This window comes from Oncorhynchus kisutch, linkage group LG4, assembly GCF_002021735.2.
Source record: "Oncorhynchus kisutch isolate 150728-3 linkage group LG4, Okis_V2, whole genome shotgun sequence".
Taxonomy (NCBI): Eukaryota; Metazoa; Chordata; class Actinopteri; order Salmoniformes; family Salmonidae; genus Oncorhynchus; species Oncorhynchus kisutch.
Genome location: NC_034177.2, coordinates 14699380 through 14720486, shown reverse-complemented (window position 1 = coordinate 14720486; position 21107 = coordinate 14699380). Strand labels below are relative to the sequence as shown.

At 42.6% G+C, this 21107-nt stretch overlaps 1 protein-coding gene and 1 long non-coding RNA gene across 3 annotated transcripts in view; one reads left to right on the top strand and one right to left on the bottom strand.

Moving 5' to 3' along the window:
* LOC109889079 (zinc transporter 7) overlaps positions 1-9186 on the top strand; it is a 27108-nt gene extending 17922 nt beyond the window's left edge. For both annotated transcript variants that reach the window (XM_020480250.2, XM_020480251.2), the window contains exons 9-11: positions 7411-7501; positions 7597-7746; positions 8138-9186. In XM_020480250.2, the coding sequence (XP_020335839.1) occupies positions 7411-7501; positions 7597-7746; positions 8138-8185 (289 nt within the window). In that variant the 3' untranslated portion in view covers positions 8186-9186. The remainder of the gene's footprint in view (positions 1-7410; positions 7502-7596; positions 7747-8137) is intronic.
* LOC116373957 (uncharacterized) lies at positions 8423-21107 on the bottom strand. The gene is made up of 4 exons (XR_004209652.1): positions 20911-21107; positions 17418-17508; positions 15739-15859; positions 8423-10305 (listed from the first exon to the last, which is right to left on the bottom strand). It is a non-coding gene; the product is annotated as an uncharacterized LOC116373957 (long non-coding RNA).

The window sequence follows — 21107 nt, the reverse complement described above, 5'->3', positions numbered from 1 at the left end:
GGCCCTATGAGAAGTGAGGTGACATTTTGGCATCTTAAAAATATATCTTGCTTTTCATATTTTGTTACGCAGTGATTGGTGGAACTAGTGAAATCCAGAGGGTCTATTTGGTGAGGACCCAGAGCAGGAAAGAGGCATGAGTAGTCTCCATAGTGGCTCTGCTGCTCATGTTTTAGGGGGATTTTCCTTGGTGTGCCGCTGTATGGTGTACAGTAAAGGCAAAGTGTTCAGGGAGTGGGCCCCTTTATCCAAATTATAATCTCAGCCTCTCTGGTAGACTTGTTCTCCATTTCATAGTGTTTGAGTCAGTTCTTTCTTCCTCTCTGGAATGTGATTGTTCTGTTAATATCTGTGAACAAAGCCATCCTTGAGTGTGAATTTCTCCCTCTTTCTCTGCCTGAGTGGGGTTTTGTCATTGAGACTTAAGCCAAAGCGTTTTTGTCGTTAGCTATCCGTGAAAGGCTATTTTGTTTTTTACAGTTCACATGTTTGACAGTAAGGACAAGGGAATCCGCCTAGGCCTATTTTACAGCATGTTGTGTTCCTTCTTGGAACATAGCGAGGCTCATGAAGGACTCATTTTAATACAGGTGCGATATGGGACAAGTCACGGAAGAATGAAAAGGGGGGTGGAGCAATTAAATAGCACAAAACATTGACAAGCAGATGTAAACCCCAATATAAGACAAATTTAAAAACATACACTTAACCTTTGTAAAAGCACCTCATCTGCAAGACTTTTTGGGGTCTTATTTCAGCATTTTTGAGCTTGTTTGTTAATCGACTGGATGGAAGAAAATGGCGAGATGGAGGCTGTCAACCCGGGATTTGGGGGAAAAATCCCCTTTGTGGCTATTTTGTCCCCCCACTGAGAATGTTGTGCGGGTCTAGTGAGTGTGCGTAGGTTCAGTACAAGATAGTCATTGCAGATAGTTTGGGTACCATAACTATTTAGCAGTCTTATGGCTTGGGAGTAGAAACTGTCTGCCTGTTGGTCCGAGAGCCGATGCTCCGGTACCATTTGCCGGACGGTAGCAGAGTGGGCAGTCGAGTCTTCCTCACACCGCCTGATATAGTGGTCCTGAATGATAGGGAGCTCGGTCCTAGTCATGTACTGGGCTGTCCGCACCGCCCTTTGTGCGGAGGTGCACTTACCATATCAAGCGGTGATACAGCCAAGATGCTCTAAATGGGGCAGTTGTAGAACTTTTTGAGAATCTGAAGGCCCATGCCAAATCTTTTCATCCTCAGAGGCAAGAGGTGCTGCCATACCCATTTCGCGACTGTGTGGGTATGTGTGGACCATGTTAAGTCCTTAGTGTTTTGGACGCCATGGTACTTGAAGCTCTTGACCCGTTCCACAACAGCCACATCGATGTGTATTGGGGCATGCTCTCCCCTCTTTCTCCTATAGTCCACAATCAGCTCCCCTTCCATACCAAGTGTGACAACACCCTAAGGTTGTTGGCTCAACGAGACATTTATGTTTACACTGCCCTGCTAAGATGGGGGCAACTGTCGGGAGAGTGTTGTACCTCCGGAGGTAGTGGTTAAGACGTGACAAGTTCTCAAGTTTACATTCCAGTATATGTGTAGTCTGAGATTTTTTGTAAAAAAATATAAATGTAAGACCCTTTATGGTAATGCTGATTAGAGATTGTGTGCTGAGAGGGATTCGTGTTACTGTGGCAACTCGTCACATATGTGTTTGGACAGTACATACCCAAGTGCCATACAAAGGTTAATTTGGGTAAGATAAAGGCCTAACAGTGTTGAGTGGTCGTAAGTAGACTTGAATGGGAGTATATATTGACCCAATTGTTGAAGGCTTAACGAACAAGTCCTTCATAGAAATGGAAAGCCTTCTCTAAGATTTGTCACTTCTATACCCACTGTAATGACACAATTAGTCAAAAAGGCCTACTCTTACGTTTTGACCTCTGTTCCATCATTCCCTCTCATGAACTGGAATTGGCAGTAGACATTGTTTTGGCTGGTAATGAATTTGAGATTTCAGGCTGAGGTCAGGTAATGGCCAAGGGAGATATGGAACCCTTCTTCCACATTACTACTGTGAAAGCCCTTTCTGGTGGTCACATAGGACGCTATGTTTACATTGTTCAATCTTTCGTTGTCTTTGTTCCCTCACGTTTTCTTGACTCAATGAGTTAATGCATAATAGCTCTTAAACAACCAGTATTCACTTATTTTGTAGTTTCTTATAAATGTGGAGTTTTTTTGTTTTAATTACATTTTTTGGATGACAATGCAGAGGAGCTTCTGCTTCCCCTGTCTCCCTCGCTCCCCCATTTGTTTAATGTAACCATTCTAGTGTAGCCAACAGTAATAACAGGTTTTCACTTGATCCTTTCAATCAGAGGGACTTCAGATTGAAGCGTTGGTCTTGGTAGTGGGGCGGAGATTTCACTAGCATGTCATGCATTGCCATTGGCTCTCTATTTTGTTAAATACAGGTTTCAGAGTTCCTTTTGAATTCTCATTTCGCCTCATCCTCCTCTTTTCAGTGGCTTTGGTCATGTTCAAGGCCTTGCATCTGAGACTATTTATGTATCCATCTTGCCTTCTCAAAATGGCTAACTTCTCAGCCCACTTTTATTCATGGTGGGTCTGTGTCCCTTAATTTTTTTATGTTGTAACAATGAACATATGCTTCCGTTCAGAATGTGTGGATGGAGGTAGGGCTGTTGCGGTGACCGTATAGGCATGAAGGCAGTCAAAATCATGTTACTGTTTAGTCACGGTTATCAGGCTTCTCCAAGCTCTGATGCTGCCGATGGTCATTAGTAGCCTACCAAACTTGCTAACTGCCTGGTACTCAACACTCTATTGTCCCGCTAACCACTCTGACATACACTTTAATCATATTAAGCACATTGCTACTCATTACAACAGGAGTATAGCCTACTTGGCTGGCATGAAAATGGGAAAGCATCCTTCATTCGCTATATACAGTGCCTTCAGAAAGTATTCAGACCCCTTGACTTTTTCCACATTTTGTAACGTTACAGCCTTATTCTAAAATTGATTTAAATAGTTGTTTTCCCTCAATCTACACACACTACCCCATAATGACAAAGCAAAAACAGGTTTTTAGAAATTGTTGCTAATTTATAAAAAATAAACATATGACATTTACATAAGTATTCAGACTCTTTACTCAGTACTTTGTTGAAGCATCTTTGGCAGTGATTACAGCATCGAGTCTTCTGTATTTGGGGAGTTTCTCCCATTCTTCTCTGCAGATCCTCTCAAGCTCGGTCAGGTTGGATGAGGAGCATTGCTGCACAGCTATTTTCGGGTCTCTCCAGAGATGTTAGATCAGTTTCAAGTCCGGGGTCTGGCTCGGCCACTCGAGGACATTCAGAGACTTGTCCTTGAAGCCACTCCTGCCTTGTCTTGGCTGTGTGCCTAGGGTCATTGTCCTGTTGGAAGGTGAACCTTATCTACAGTCTGAAGACCTGAGCACTCGGGAGCAGGTTTTCATCAAGAATCTCTCTGTACTTTGCTCCGTTCATCTTTGCCTCGATCCTGACTAATCTCCCAGTCCCTGCCGCTGAAAAATGCTGATGCTGCCACCGCCATGCTTCACCGTAGGGGTGGCATTGCATTCAGGCCAAAGAGTTCAATCTTGAGAATCTCTTGTTTCTCATGGTCAGAGTCTTTAGGTGCCTTTTTGGCTAACTCTAAGCGGGCTGTCATGTGTCTTTATACTGAGGTCTGGCTACTCTACCATAAAGGCCAGATTGGTGGACTACTGCGGAGATAGTTGTCTTTCTGGAAGTTTCTCCAATCTCAACAGAGGAACTCTGGAGCTCTGTCAGAGTGACCATCAGGTTCTTGGTCACATCCTTGACCAAGGCAGTCTCCACCAATTGCTCAGTTTGGCCGGTTGGCCAGCTCTAGGAAGAGTCTTGGTAGTTCCAAACTTCTTCCATTTAAGAATGATGGAGGCCACTGTATTCTTGGACTTTCAATGCTGCAGAATTTTTTTGGTACCCTTCTGCAGACGTACCTCGGACAATTCCTTCAAACTCATGGTTTGGTTTTTGCTCTGACATGCACTGTCAACTGTGGGACCTTATATAGACAGGTGTGTGCCTTTCCAAATCATGTCCAATCAATTGAATTTACCACAGGTGGACTACAATCAAGTTGTAGAAACATCTCAAGGATGAAAAGTGGAAACCGGATGTACCTGAGCTCAATTATGAATGTCATAGCAAAGGGTCTGAATATTTATTTACATAAGGTATTTCTGTTATATTTATAAATATATACATACATACATACATTTTGGAAAATGTTTTCGCTTTGAATTATGGGGTATTGTGTGTAGATTGCTTAGGAATTATTTTGATTTAATTGATTTTGGAATAAGGCTGTAACATAGCAAAATGTGAAGTCAAGGGGTCTGAATACTTTCTGAAGTATTAGCCTAGATGCCATGTATCCCCCCCGTTTCAAGCCAATTAAGCATATAGGAGGACCTATTTCTTAAACCGCTCAACACAGAATGTGCATGTGCATACTCCCTCAAATCGTTTGGAGAAAATATCCTTTCAATTTTATTCAGCTTAGTTCAATTGTGTTCTTCATACTATAAAATATGCAGTGGAATTCTAAGAAAATCTTGTCTGCTAATTGAACTAGTGTAGCCCACAGCCATATGGCATAGCCAGATCAGGACCTAACATAAGGACAACTCAGAGTATGCTATTCTGTTCTTCTGAAATGGACTACATTTTTCTTAAAATCATGCTTCTTTGGACCTGTCTAAAATAAATTAATGGATTTATTGTGAAGGTGTAGGCTATATTAAATGGAACATTTACATTTAAAAAAATAATCTAAATCCTAGGTTGGATCAGTGGCTTGTAGGCTGTGTGGAAGCCAGGAGGAGCTAAATGTTTTTAAGTCTGTTAAAAGGGCTATATGAATTAGTATGATTTAAGCTTTGCTATGTGGGCCTCTGGTGACTCAGTCTATGATGTTGCCTCTACTCGGCTACACAGGAAGGCTTGGAACAATAGTATGATGTCAGAGCACAATCTCCGCGTGCTGGGAGCTTTCCTGTTTTCAGAGGATTGTCCAGAGTATTGGCAAACATGGAGGCAGCTGAGTAGGTCATAAATGTTACTTTAAATGAACATTTGTATTTTAGCAGACATTAAGCACAAAGGGCTTACAGAAAGTTATGAATGTATGATTGAAGAGCATGGTACTTACTTTCTTGAATCAAATCATGAGGCGACACAAGAGACAAGCTCCTGACTACGAAAATGACTTTTCAAGCAATACATTATGGCCTTAATACACTGAGGTTATTGGCTTCTTCCTCAGTAGCATACATGGTTCAGTACAACAGACAGTATTACACAAACCTCTTGTGTGTGCTGAATTTAAGTGTGGTACCACAGTTTACTGGCCAGCTTTGCTGAGCAGTCAGGAAATGGATGGATCACTAAAAGGCTCCTCATTACTGTTAATGTCAGGCTGGCACAAAAAAAGCTTCTGTAATGGCTGCCCATACCTTCATAATCTTAATTTCTGTATTACCTAGTAAGCTATTATTCTAAAAGTACAGTACAGACAGACGTAAACAAACTTAATGTATTCATTTACCTGCAATTCAAGGACATTTAGTAAATTATTGTTTGGCTTTTCCAAGTTTTTACAAAATGACACAAAACAAAAATGTCATGGCTGTTATTACAATTATTGTTCTACTTATTCTGTTTGGCTTCAGACTAGTGCAGTTGAAATCTGTTTGCAGATTGAAGTTGTTCCTGACATCAAATTTGCTCAAAGGTTCTCTTTTCTCATCACCCATATTCGGTTTCATAATTACATGGTGGATTGTAGGGTAGAGAGATTTGCTACATTTGGACCAGACCCGTATGACTCATTAAAGGTGAAGCTGAAGAATGTACAATAGCCTAGCAACAAGCAGGCTCAAACACTGGTACATTCTTATTTATAAGGCCATTTTATCTATCATCTCTCCTAGCTCGAAATGAAAACATACACAAGGTCAGATCTCAATATTGTTTTATGCTAACAGTCCCGAAAATTAGAACCAAATTAGAACCAAGCATGGAAAAGTTCCTTTCATTACTCAGCTCCCTGGTCTTGGAATTCCCTCCAAACAAACCTAAAGCTACAGGACCTGGTGTCCCTGGAGGAGTTCAAAGGACAAATTGATAGTTTGACACATGTAGTTGTCACCCGATGTCACTAGTTTGTGTTGCCTTATGTATGGAAGCATGTTTTACTTCACACACACTGTTTGCTGTTGTCAGTGTCAGACCTTTCGCCTCTTGCCAGGCTGTGATTGTAAGTACGAATTTGTTCTTAATGGACTTGCCTGATTAAATAACACATTATGCTGATGAGCTGGTTATAGTAGTGTTACTAATGTGTGGTGTACGGTAGTGCAAGGAAGACTGTAGACGTGGAGGAAGGGCAACATTTATTTTTCCCATGTTGGCAAGGACCAATTGGGGTGTAGGGGGGGATTCTGGGATGATGGAGGGGGTGTGGTTTTGGTGACAGGGAAAGACTCCAAACCCTCTAATGGCTCACACATGCTGTGGTGGTCGGCCTTGTGGCTTTGGAATACAGGTCTGGCGGAACGTGCCATGACAGATGGGCTTTTTGAGACTGGGCGCAAGATTGTTGAGGAGACGAAAGAAAGGCGCAAGAGTGGCTGGCATGGCACTGTCCAGCCTCGTGAAGGCACTGTTCAACTATGCGAGTAGTTTCGACTGCAGCCGGCTTGGTCTGCAAAGTACTTCTCCTGCTCTCTGAAAGAAGCTTCTGTGACTTCCAACTCTGCAAGGTATGGCTAGGTGGTTTGATGGCAAAACATCCCTATTTGACCTAGTGATGCCATTTGTGAGGAATTCTAGATAATTGAGAGGTTTATGTTGGAACAAAGACTTGGGGGCTCTATTCAATCTGGAAAGCTGAAGAGTTACAGATTCTGCGATAGAAATGGGAAGGGAATTTCCGACAGCCTTCATATGCAGCATTTACCATTATTGCGGTCTCTGCTAGAGCAGGTACATTGCCGTTTAAATTTAAATCACAATGTAAAGCTGAACTTGCGAGATGGGGCTTGAATTGAGCCCTAGAGCAGAAATATTACCCATATTTCCACTAATTAAAGTAACATTTGTCACTCCTGTGTTATGGGTCCCTGCCTTCCTCGCCAGGCAAGCTCTGTCATTGTCCAAGGTTCATGTTGTTCAGATTGACTCCCGACCCAGTGGCACGAATATCACTTTGGCATGCCCTGGGCCTGCCAGGTTAGTGAGTGTTAACAGGAAAGTGTAGGGTTGGGGTAAATAAGTCACGCTGAACTTTTATTTGGTCCTTTCCCTCTGCCAGTGTGGTGCCCTTGCTCAGGGAGTCCATTGGGATTCTGATGCAGCGAACTCCACCTTCTCTGGACAACACCCTGCCAGAGTGCTACCAGAGGGTAAGTGCTGCACAACCATGCGTCAACCATACCCTCACATCAAAGCTGAAAACATGGTGGGAAATGGTACTATAAATCTGTGTGTGTGTTTGCAGGTGCAGCAGTTACAGGGTGTGTACAACCTGCAGGAGCCTCACTTCTGGACCCTATGCACAGATGTCTATATCGGCACTCTCAAGCTGCTAATCGCACCCGATGCTGATGGCAAATGGATTCTTAGCCAAACACACAACATTTTCACACAGGTAGGAACGGAAGCCATCCCTTTGTAATTGAACACATATGGCCATTCTCCTACAAGTACACATACTGATTAGCCAGCAGCAGATAGGAAACCACAAAATCACTGGTAACATTTGAAAACAGCCAACTGGTCAGCAGACAAAATGAAGTTGCTCCTTGGTTTATGGGCAGATCAGTCTATTCAAGTCCAGGTGGAAGGTGTGAAACAGATGTAGCATCCGAGTTCGACAAGCTAGGTATTAAGAGCTCTGCCATGACCACATTAGAATGACATTACACCTGTACTAGGTAATGACGGGCCACAAATGTCAGAGACATGAAAGGAAAAAATCTTCACTGTGACGGATGTTGATGCAAAGCTTGACAGTTTGTCTCAATTGTACTTGTCCACAGGCTGGAATACGGCAACTGTATGTCCAGATTGAAGTGGCAGCGATGTAGGGGGACTCGTTCCTCTCTATGTCCCCGGGAGTCCTGGGACCAAAGCCCTCTGTGCTGCTGTGGGGGTTCCTTCCCACCATGTTCCCCCCGCATCTCTCTGGATCTCAAAGTTTACATCTCAAACCAAGGACCAAGACAGAAGCAGCTATAGGACAAGTACACTGACTTTTGGGAGGAAACAAAAAAACGATGGAAACCAAAACCTGCCAATTATGTGACGTCTGCGAGGAAAACAAGAACTTTGCTTCAGACACTGCACACCCACACACACACACACACACACTTCCACCCATTCTACTGTTTAGGACATTTGTCTGAGAACTCACGGGCCATACTGCATGTCTTGGTTAGATCCTTTTTCCCATTAAGATGGGGTTTTAATTCATTTAACTATTGTCTGATAGGAGTTTAAGTACACTTCAATGGACGTTTTGTGTTAAGCCAACGTTTGTACGTCTATCATACCAGTCCCACATAATTAACTAGGGGGCATATTCCGTTTGGCCATTTAGTTGCACTTTGCACACTTGAGCCATTCAACTGTCATTCTGGGTTTCTTAAGTGCCTTTTGAATCAAATAATGGACAATCCGTCATATCCTCATGTGAGAAGCCATTCGTTTACGTATGTGCGACTGGAATCATCATGTCCTTCAAGACCCGGAGGGAATCAGACGGCCGACATGGGTCTTATTCCAACTCTTTTGGTTCCATCTTTGATCGAACATCCTTTTGAGAGTTGTCAGGGTAATTTTTCCTAAGGGAAAGTTGTAAGAATTCCTCTTGACCACGCTTGACATAATTCCCTGGATGGCACACAGCAGCTTTATTTGAACCATGAACAGCTGCTTACCACCTTGTTAAAGGGGATGGTTGAAACAGACATCAAAATGAAGTTAGCCTAAAACCCAGGATTTTATTATCCTCATTGGTCTTAAGTTTGCAGTTGGCCAGTTCCAATCTTCTTTTGAAATGTAATAAATGATTTTACTGCACATTTTATATTCTTTCTCATTATTTGTGTTTGCAGGAATGGAGGTTGACATGGGATAATAGTTTAAACTTCACCTTGAAAAGGTGAAGCTTGTGTATATCTCAATGTTTGTTTAGTTCCACTGTTAATTGTTACATATTTGACAGGTGGTGCATATCTTTAAACAAGGAAATTGCTCTGTTTGTCATCCATGATTTCCTATCTGTAAATAATTACGTTACCAAATGTCATACTATTAAGGCTGGTTTTACAGACCCAGAAAAAGGTGGCTATAGCATTCCAGGTTGTCTCCGATTTGCCTAAGAAAATAAAAATGGCAAGTAGCAATCACTAACATTTTGATCACCTAAAAGCATTCTCTTTGGATAATCTCAATTAAAAAGTGGTTTTAAAGTCCAGGAATTGGTTGATCTGGGTCTGGGTAACTGACCCTAAAATAACTGATTGCATTTTCCTTAGTCTGTGTTGTCATTTTCCAATACAAGACTACTGAACAGCTTCACTTTATACCAAGACACTGTTACTGAGCAGTTGTTCCTCTGTGACCTTTTTTCTTCATTTCCTCCTCAATCAGGCTAATGACATTTTATGACACACAATACAGACAACGACCAGCGAGCGTCAAGATAATTTGTTGACCCTGATTCCAAGGCCATAGTGAGATTAAACTACCGGATACATTGGCGTATTCAGAGTACAATAGCCCTAAAGCAATCACGGGCTCTCCTTTTATGGCATGATGTTGATCCATCACCCTGACCCTACTGCTGCATTTGTGTCGTTCATCTGTTAGGCGAGTCAAGTCAACAACGGTATGGATAAGAGTTGGTAGGCCTATACAACACATGGCCCTGGGTGGAACTGTCTCAGACTGTCTTTGTGGAGAACCTTCAGAGATCCTGAGAGTCAGTTGAGATGGGGTGTGTGCATTAGGAGTTGTACGTTGAGGTCCTGCTGTATGTTGGGGGTGGTGGCTGACAGACATAGCATGTCTATCTCCAGCGGGTGCAGGTGACCCGTCACGATCATGGAGTGTAGCGGGCCGCCAGGTCACAAGATGCCGTATTGGATGGCCTGGTCCTCGGCTCCCACCCTGGCCAGACCCACGCATATCTTCTCACTAATGGCTGGAGGGAGGGAGAGAGACAGTGGTATTGCTTTTATGTGTACATTCAAAGCCCACTACTTTGTTTGAAAAACAATTAAATGGCTGCCGTGGAGGTCTGGAGTAATGTAAGGCCAATGGGTTCATACTGACCAGACCTACAAGTCACAGGAAGTCGGTGGCACCTTAATTGGGGAGTAAGGGCTCATGGTAATGGCTGGAGTGGATTGTTATCAAAAACATCAAACATGGTTTCCATGTGTTTGATGCCATTCCATTCTCTCTGTTCCAGCCATTATTATGAGCCGTCCTCCCCTCAGCAACTTCCACTGCTACAAGTGCTGTGGAGGAGACATCTTGTTCGGAATTTAAAAGCTGCATCTAATTGACAGGTGTAGACAAGACAAGCCCTTTGTAAGCAGTAAAGACATTCACAATGAAGGACGTGGCCTTATGCCATGCACCCAGTACTGTACTGTGTAGGTCAAACAGAATAGCTCTATTTTATTTCAGCACATTGAAATCTAGCTGTTTTTTTTGTTGTTGCCAGTGCTTCATTCCGGTGCTAGATCAGAACTATAATATAAGCGCAACATGTAGTGTTGGTCCCATGTTTCATGAGCTGAAATAAAAGATACCTGTAATTTTCCATAAGCACAAAAGGCTTCTCTCAAATTATGTGCACAAATTTGTTTACATCCCTCTTAGTGATCATTTGTCCTTTGCCAAGATTATCCATCCATCTACCAGGTGTGGCATATCAAGAAGTTGATTAAACCACATGATCATTACACAGCTGCACGTTGTGCTGGGGACAATAAAAGACCACTCTAAAAATGTCAAGTTTTGAGGGAGCGTGCAATTGGCATGCTGACTGCAGGAATGTCCACCAGAGCTGTTGTTCATGTTCATTTCTCCACCATAATCCGCCTCCGTCGTTTCAGAGAATTTGGCAATGCTTCACAACCGTAGACCATGTGTGTAACCAATCCAGCCCAGGACTTCCACATCCGGCTTCTTCACCTGCAGGATCGTCTGAGACTAGTCACCCGGACAGCTGATGAAACTGAGGATTATTTGTCTGTAATAAAGCCCTTTTGAGGGGAAAAATTTATTCTGATTGGCTGGCCCACCCATGGCTGAGCCCCTGCCCAGTCATGTGAAATCCATAGATCAGGGCCTAATGAATTTATTTCAATTGACTGATTTCCTTAAATGAATTGTAACTCAGTAAAATCTTAGAAATTGTTGCATGTTGCGTTTATATCTATGTTCAGTTTATAATAACAGTGGAGTCTCGTGTAAATCTACATAAAAATGTCTACAAGAAAAGCGATATACAGTTGAAGTCGGAAGTTTACATACATACACCTTATACATTTAAACTCAGTTTTTCACAATTCCTGACATTTAATACAAGTAAAAATTGTCTTAGGTCAGTTTGGATCACCACTTTATTTTAAGAATGTGAAATGTCATAAGAGTGATTTATTTCTGCTTTTATTTCTTTCATCACATTCCCAGTGGGTCAGAAGTTTACATACACTCAATTAGTATTTGGTAGCATTGCCTTTAAATTGTTTAACTTGGGTCAAACGTTTCGGGAAGCCTTCCACAAGCTTCCCACAATGAATTTTGTCCCATTCCCCCTGACAGAGCTGGTGTAACTCAATCAGGTTTGTAGGCCTCCTTGCTTGCACACGCTTTTTCAGTTGAGACTGGTGTTTTGCAGGTACTATTTAATGAAGCTGCCAGTTGAGGACTTGTGAGGCATCTGTTTCTCAAACTAGACACTAATGTACTTGTCCTCTTGCTCAGTTGTGCACCAGGGACTCCCACTCCCACTAGTTAGAGCCAGTTTGCGCTGTTCTGTGAAGGGATTAGTACACAGCGTTGTTCGAGATCTTCAGTTTCTTGGCAATTTCTCGCATGGAATAGCCTTTATTTCTCAGAACAAGAATAGACTGACGAGTTTCAGAAGAAAGATCTTTGTTTCTGGCCATTTTGAGCCTGTTATCGAACCCACAAATGCTCATGTTCCCGCTACTCAACTAGTCTTAAGAATGCCAATTTTATTGCTTCTTTAATCAGCACAAGTTTTCAGCTGTGCTAACATAATTGCAAAAAGGTTTTCTAATGATCAATCAGCCTTTTTAAAATGATAAACTTGGATTAGCTAACACAACGTGCAATTGGAACACAGGAGCGATGGTTTCTGAGAATGGGCCTCTGTACACCTATGTAGATATTCCATTAAAGATCAGCCGTTTGGCAGTTGATTTACAAAGTGATTTACTAAGTGGTGAAGAATCATTCCACAGATGTGAACCATTTGTTTTTTCCCTTAAACTGGCCATGAACAACTTCTTTTCCAAATGACCCAAGACCAATCTGATTATCTATCTCTTTCAGCCTTCTCTGGTCACCTTTGCTCCATTACATTTTCAGGAAAATGCTTCTGGAGAATGCAAAACCACACCAGGATAATAGTGATACATCATTTTGATGGATAATATGAAACATCAAATTTCACTGACGCTTACACAAAGACAATCAACAATGGTCCTGCTAGTTCCATTATAGTGATGGGGATTTGTCATGTAGAATTATGGAGTACATGTTGTCTGAGGGAGTCATCATGATAGATGACCCAATCAGAGTAATGCATGCCTCTGCTTTTGTTGTCTGCACTTGTTCACCCTTTTGGGGTGTGGAGGTGACTGCTAATGCCAGGCTTCCCCAGTTACACAATTGAATAATGGGGTTAATGTCAATGGGGTTAGCATCAGAGAACTCACATATATACAAACCCACACATACACCCTTTTGCAGCTGGGGACACATAGGACACTTAGGGGAGTGACCCTAAACTCACAGACTCCGCTTCAACCAGCATCCATTACCTTGAATTATAGGGCTCTCCCGTGTGCGCTTCGCTAGCTCAAATAAATATAAATTATGAGCTTTCGGGCCATCTGCCTCATAGCCGTCTCCCCATTACAGAAACAAACAGTCTGCTATTGTGACTGTGATTGAGGCCTGCTTAATATGCACCCAGGGATGGCACACACAGGGGGAAAGGGCTGTTTGTATTTGGAGCAGAAACAGTCATAATATGAGGGCTTTGTTCAGTCCCAGCCTCCCACGGGTGAAAGTGTGTAGAAATGAATGACGCAAACACACAAAATCTAAAAAAGCGAATCAAACTTTTTTGTTACCTGCGCCGAACACAACAGGTGTAGACTTTAACGTGAAATGCTTAGGTTGGTGTCATTAAGTTGGAGTCATTAAAACTCGTTTTTCAACCACTCCACAAATTTCTTCTTAACAAGCTATAGTTTGGGCAAGTCGTTTAGGAGATCTACTTTGTGCATAACACAAGTCATTTTTACAACAATTGTTTACAGAAAGATTATTTCACTTATAATTCATTGTATCACAATTCCAGTGGGTCAGAAGTTTACTTACACTAAGTTGACTGTGCCTTTAAACAGCTTGGAATATTCCAGAAAATGATGTCATGGCTTTAGAAGCTTCTGATAGGCTAATTGACATCATTTGAGTCAATTGGAGGTGTACCTATTTCAAAGCCTACCTTCAAACTCAGTGCCTCTTTGCTTGACATCATGGGAAAAAAAAAATGGTAGACCTCCACAAGTCTGGTTCATCCTTGGGAGCAATTTCCAAACGGCTGAAGGTACCATGTTCATCTGTACAAACAATAGTACGCAGGTATATACACCATGGGACCACGCAGCCTTCATACCGCTCAGGAAGGAGATGCGTTCTGTCTCCTAGAGATGAATGTACTTTGGTGCAAAAAGTGCCAATCAATCCTAGAACAACAGCAAAGGACCTTGTGAAGATGCTGGAGGAAACAGGTACAAAAGTATCTATATCCACATGACCTGAATGGCCGTTCAGCAAGGAAGATGCCACTGCTCCAAAACCGCCATAAAAAAGCAAGATTACGGTTTGCAACTGCACATGGGGACAAAGATCGTACTTTTTGGAGAAATGTCCTCTGGTCTGATGAAACAAAAATGTAACTGTTTGGCCACAATGACCATCGTTATGTTTGGAGGATAACGGGGGAGGCTTGCAAGCTGAAGAACACCATCTCTACCAAAATAGATGGCATCATGAGGAAGGAAAATTAGGTGGATATATTGAAGCAACATCTCAAGACATCAGTCAGGAAGTTAAAGCTTGGTCACAAATGGGTCTTCCAAATAAACAATGGCCCCAAGCATACTTCCAGTTGTGGAAAAATGGCTTAAGGACAACAAAGTCAAGGTATTGGAGTGGCCATCACAAGGCTCTGACCTCAATCCATAGAAAATTTGTGGGCAGAACTGAAAAAGAGTGTGCGAGCAAGGAGGCCAACAAACCTGACTCTGTTACACCAGAAGGAATAGGCCAAAATTCACCCAACTTATTGTGGGAAGCTTGTGGAAGTCTACCTGAAACATTTGACCCAAGTTAAACAATTTAAAGGCAATGCTACCAAATACTAATTGAGTGTGTGTAAACTTCTGACCCACTGGGAATGTGATGAAAGAAATAAAAGTGGAAATAAATCATTCTCTCTACTATTATTCTGACATTTCACATTCTTTAAATAAAGTGGTGATCCTAACTGACTTAAGACAGGGAACTTTTACTAGGATTAAATGTCAGGAATTGTGAAAACTGAGTTTAAATGTATTTAGCTCAGGTGTATGTAAGCTTCCGACTTCAACTCTATATGTCTAATGAGTATGTATGTGTGTATATATATATTAGGCTAGTGAGTATATATATATTTATATATATATATTTATATATATATATATATATGTATAGACTTATGAGTGTGCATATAGTGTGTAAATATATAGTCTAGTGAATGTGTGTAGGGTCAGTGCAAATAGCCCATCCTTGACAAGGATCGACAAGTTGTGCGTTTCGAGATGCCATTCTTCATACCACTGTTTTATTGAGCTGTTATTTGACTGTTTGTGGCCACCCTGTTAGCGTGCACAGTTCTTGCCATCCTCCTTCGACCTCTCTCATCAACGAGCTGTTTTCCCCCACAGGGCTGCCGCTGACTGGATGTTTTTTGTTTGTCGCGTCATTCTCGGTAAACCCTAGACAGTGTCATGTGTGAAATGCAGAGGAGGGCGGCAGATACTGGATCCGGCGGCCAGGCACCAACCATCATACCACGCTCAGAGTCGCTTAGGTCACTTGTTTTTCCCATTCTAACGTTCAATCAAACAGTAACTGGATGCCTCTCTGCTTGCTTTATATAGCAAGCTATGGGCAATTGACGCCTGTCTGTCTGTAGGCACCATCTATGAACGGGGTGGTGTACCTAAAACTGTCCAGTGAGTGTATGCATACTACTCTGTACATATTTTCCACTTTGTAAATCTGTTTGTATTGATAACTTCAAAGAAATTGTAGCACTCACCAATCAGGCATAGTGTGTTCATCCCTAAGTCCCTGTTCTTCTTGATTTCATCATAGAATGTTTCCGGTCTCCAGGTGTCTGTCCAGAACACAATGGACACAGTCTCTCCAAAGTTCTACAGCTGTCCAAGAGAAATGTACACAACATTTTTTAAAGCTAGAATCCTTATTTGAAACAATAACAAAGCAGCCACACCGCCTCTGGTTTGGTAAAAAGCTGAGGGATCGGCCTGGAGAAAGGTAACCACTCAAATTCATAGAAAGAGCCATGGATGACCATATCATGACAATATTTTTAACCATGTTGAGAATATACCGTTTTTGTTTACATTGTTTACAAACATTGGTGTAAAACAAGCTTATATTTTGCATTCTGATGGGGTACAACAGCATTGGACAAGAGTGGTCAGTTTCTCAAATAAAGAGTTTGTGGTTCTGGTTCACTTGTCTGAGAATCAGTGCGTCTCTTAGTGCTCCTGTGAGCGTATCGATTGTGTGTGTGTGTGTGTGTGTGTGTGTGTGTGTGTGTGTGTGTGTGTGTGTGTGTGTGTGTGTGTGTGTGTGTGTGTGTGTGTGTGTGTGTGTGTGTGTGTGTTTTTAACCGACTTAGTTTTTCAGTATATAAAAAAAATCACATGGCAAAGACGTGCAAGCACACAGACCCAGAACATTCACTAGGACCCGACCCAACACACCCCTTTCCCCAATAAGCTAAACACAAGAGCACTGCAGTGCAAGAACAAAACAATGTTTGATAGGGCCGGTCTGATAAGACACATTAAACCGGCATTTTCATAATATATTTCTTACCATTTAAAAACCTAAATTAGAGAGCAGTTGTAATAGCTCATTTTAGCCATCTATTTACCTCTTATTTGAAACCAATTTCAAATTGTTACACTAATGTTTTACAAAATATACTAATTCTCAACCCACATATTCCAAGTAATCTGAGCTGAAGTTGGTCATTGTCTAACATGTGTTATTAGTAGTATCACGAGGAATACATTTAAAACGGAAAGGTAAATTCTACAGGCAAATATAGTATACGCCCTCAGGGTATAACCCTCCCCTGAGGGAGATGGTGAAACACAGTAGAAACAGTGTGTTCCACAGGCAGGGAAAACACACCAAATCTTGACCCCTTGCAACGGGCATTGGGCACTTCATTAGAAAAGCAAAGCCTCCTTCTCTTCGGTCATTGCTCACTGGCAATGGCTTTGAGATGCCAGATCGCTTCCAATTAGTGCATCTGATGCGCTCCACTACCCACTAATGAAGACCCTGGCAATTGCCAGCACTGATGTTAGCGACGCTAATCCGTGAGGTACTGGGGAGAGACACAGCTGTGCTAAGCTAGCAGCCCCCACATCAGAGGCAGGGTGGGACAGCTGGGCCCGTGCGCTCACAATGCTCCCCTGGCAGGTCAATGTAGGGCCACATTATGATGTCCTGGGCTGGCCTGGACATTCAGCGGGATACGTGCTGCTCTGCCGTCTCAGTTCAAAGATATTCTTTCCCAATGGCATTTATGTTCTTTGATTGCTTTCATGGGACGTTGCTACAGAATAGTTAAGATGAAGGGGCTTAGTAGACCAGACGTAATAAGTTGGCTCTTTTGACAATGTTTGTGGGGATGTAGTGAGTTTTAGGTTACAACATGTCTTTGAGTGGACTTACCTGGAGGCCACAGCATTCAACTGCGTTCATGGAGGCATTATGGATGACCCTGCATTGTATTCCAGTATTCACTTCTCTCAGGACCATGTCACTGTGGGTGGTGGAGGTAGAACCAAATAAACATCAAGTGTTACTATAAACATGGCCTGATGCTGCCTTAGAAACCTGACAGAGTAATGAAGTCTACCATTTCACTTTGCTGCTCTATTTCCATTCCAAACCAACTGGCAGTTTGCTACAGTAAGGTTGGTTTTGGATGTACTTTGGGCAGTCAGACTCTTATTGTTCGACTGCTTGATTTATTTATTTCAAAAGCCAAACTTGGCCCAAACAGAATCCTTGGTTTTTAGATGTCATTAACATTATTAAACCCCAACATTCCTTGGAGCAAATCGTGACCGTGATGGAAAGTGGAGAATTTGACTGAACTCTTGCTCCCCTCCTCCTGGTCAGTGGTTTTGGTGGGGAGAAGAGCAGAGAAACATTCTGATCTTCACCAGGACGTTGAGTACCATTCAAGTGGCTCTAGCAGATGGGAGTGCAGTACAATGAATCAGTGGATCTTTCCAGAGACTTTGCTGTGTTTACACAGCAGTTAGGTCCAGTTTTGTCCTACTAGTTTCCATAGAACATTTCCCCATTGGAAAATAGCTGCAAAAACACTTTGCTTAAATGTGTGGTGCTCCGTTGAACATCGCAGTCATACCAAACGATTTTGTGAGATAGTGTTTTTGTAGCAATTTCAATTAGTTCCGTTTCCATGGAAAGCAAAGGGAAACTGCAGTTGGTAGTCATTGCGGACTGAAACATACCAAGGTCATGAGATTTAAAATATTTGTGGCATGCGATGTTGCTTATGATGGCAAGCATCAACTGCAGGTTTAGAGGAAAAACAGTGGTGTTCATCAAAGCAACTTATTTCAACCAGTTTTTAATGATGTTATTTCAACCAGATTCTAACCTGTTTATAATGAGGTTACTGTATATACTTACTAACTTATGATGGTGAGTGATGTGTGTACAGTATGTGTGATATAACATCTCACCATAGTCAATCACTGTGTGTCAAGAAGTGTTAGTACATTCATTTCATTAGAGCAGTGTAAACAGGAAAAGTCCATTACAGTCATTTAGAAGACACTTTTATCCAGAGCAACTTACAGCAAGTGGGAATCAAACCCACAACTCAGGCATTTCAAGCACCATGCTCTACCCACTGAGCCACAAGGGACAATATGTTTGGACGTGTGTAAGTGTTTCTCCACGTCAGTCCGAGATAACCATGAATTTATGTTGATCACATGGAGATCTCTCCTTAGCGTAAATATATAGGTCATGACAGGCACATATATGTTAAGGTTTGATAGGCACATATACAATAAGTCATGTCATTCCAGTTGACATAAGCCTTCTATATAAAAATAAAAATGTCTTTCATGTGTTATGACATTTTAAGATGCAGGTTATGACACTAAGCCCGTTTTCATCCACAGAATATTCACAATTGGATGGAAACCTAGCTACTGTTATGGACGCGTCATGATTTTGAACAACACTTCAAGTAAAGTGTTAGTGATTTGTTCTGCCCACTGCCAGGGAGACATGATTTCAAGAACCACAAGATGCATTACACTGATGCTATTCACTACACTGGTGTCGGAAGTAGGATGGCGCCTGTGACATATACACTGCACAAAAAAATAAAGGGAACACTTAAACACAATGTAACTCCAAGTCAATCACACTTCTGTGAAATGAAACTGTCCACTTAGGAAGCAACACTGATTGACAATAAATTTGGTGTTGTTGTGCAAATGGAATAGACAACAGGTGGAAATTATAGGCAATTAGCAAGACACCCCCAATAAAGGAGTGGTTCTGCAGGTGGTGACTTCTCAGTTCCTATGCTTCCTAGCTGATGTTTTGGTCAATTTTGAATGCTGGCGGTGCTTTCACTCTAGTGGTAGCATGAGACGGAGTCTACAACCCACACAAGTGGCTCAGGTAGTGTAGCTCATCCAGGATGGCACATCAATGCGAGCTGTGGCAAGAAGGTTTGCTGTGTCTGTCAGCGTAGTGTCCAGAGCATGGAGGCGCTACCAGGAGACAGGCCAGTACATCAGGAGACGTGGAGGAGGCCGTAGGAGGGCAACAAACCCAGCAGCAGGAACGCTACCTCCGCCTTTGTGCAAGGAGGAGCAGGAGGAGTACTGCCAGAGCCCTGCAAAATTACCTTCAGCAGGCCACAAATGTGCATGTGTCTGCTCAAATGGTCAGAAACAGACTCCATGAGGGTGGTATGAGGGCCCGACGTCCACAGGTGGGGGTTGTGCTTACAGCCCAACACTGTGAAGGACGTTTGGCATTTGCCAGAGAACACCAAGATTGGCAAATTCGCCACTGGCGCCCTGTGCCCTTTACAGATGAAAGCAGGTTTACACTGAGCACATGTGACAGACGTGACAGTCTGGAGACACCATGGAGAACGTTCTGCTGCCTGCAACATCCTCCAGCATGACCGGTTTGGCGGTGGGTCAGTCATGGTGTGGGGGTGGCATTTCTTTGGGGGGCCGCACAGCCCTCCATGTGCTCGCCAGAGGTAGCCTGACTGCCATTAGGTACCGAGATGAGATCCTTAGACCCCTTGTGAGACCATATGCTGGTGCGGTTGGCCCTGGGTTCCTCCTAATGCAAGACAATGCTAGACCTCATGTGGCTGGAGTGTGTTAGCAGTTCCTGCAAGAGGAAGGCATTGATGCTATGGATTGGCCCCCCGTTCCCCAGACCTGAATCCAATTGAGCACATCATGTCTTGCTCCATCCACCAACGCCACGTTGCACCACAGACTGTCCAGGAGTTGGCGGATGCTTTAGTCCAGGTCTGGGAGGAGATCCCTCAGGAGACCATCCGCCACCTCATCAGGAGCATGTCCAGGCATTGTAGGGAGGTCATACAGGCACGTGGAGGCCACACACACTACTGAGCCTCATGTTGACTTGTTTTCATTACATTACATCAAAGTTGGATCAGCCTGTAGTGTGGTTTTCCACTTTAATTTTGAGTGTGACTCCAAACCCAGACCTCCATGGGTTGATACATTTGATTTCCATTGATAATTTTTGTGTGATTTTGTTGTCAGCACATTCAACTATGTAAAGAAAAAAGTATTTAATAAGAATATTTCATTCATTCAGATCTAGGATGTGTTATTTTAGTGTTCCCTTTATTTTTGTTGAGCAGTGTACATGAGGGACTTGGTATAGTGAAGTGTGGGGACATGCTCTCCTGCAACAGAGGGGATAGTGTAACAATCCTAGGCTCTTTAAGATCTCCCCCAAGTCGGCTTGACCCTATTGGAGCAGTGGTGAGATAGTTTGGCTAAGGGTTAATAGGTTAATGAACAACTTTTACAGCATAAAAAACAAGTCCAGTAATCAATGGTCTCCCTGTCACAAATGGATCTCCTACCACAAGAAATTCCACGTCACTGACCTCAGACTCTTTCAGGAGCTCATCAGCCTTCTGTTTCACCATGTCCCCTTCTGTTTCACCATGTCCCCGTCGGCCAGTATCAGCTTCCGTCCATAGCCTCCTAAGGTCAAAGATCATCACACTCAAAACACACAATGTCTTTGAATTTGCTTAAAAAACAGTGGTGTCATGTTATATGCAATAATGGATTCACTTTA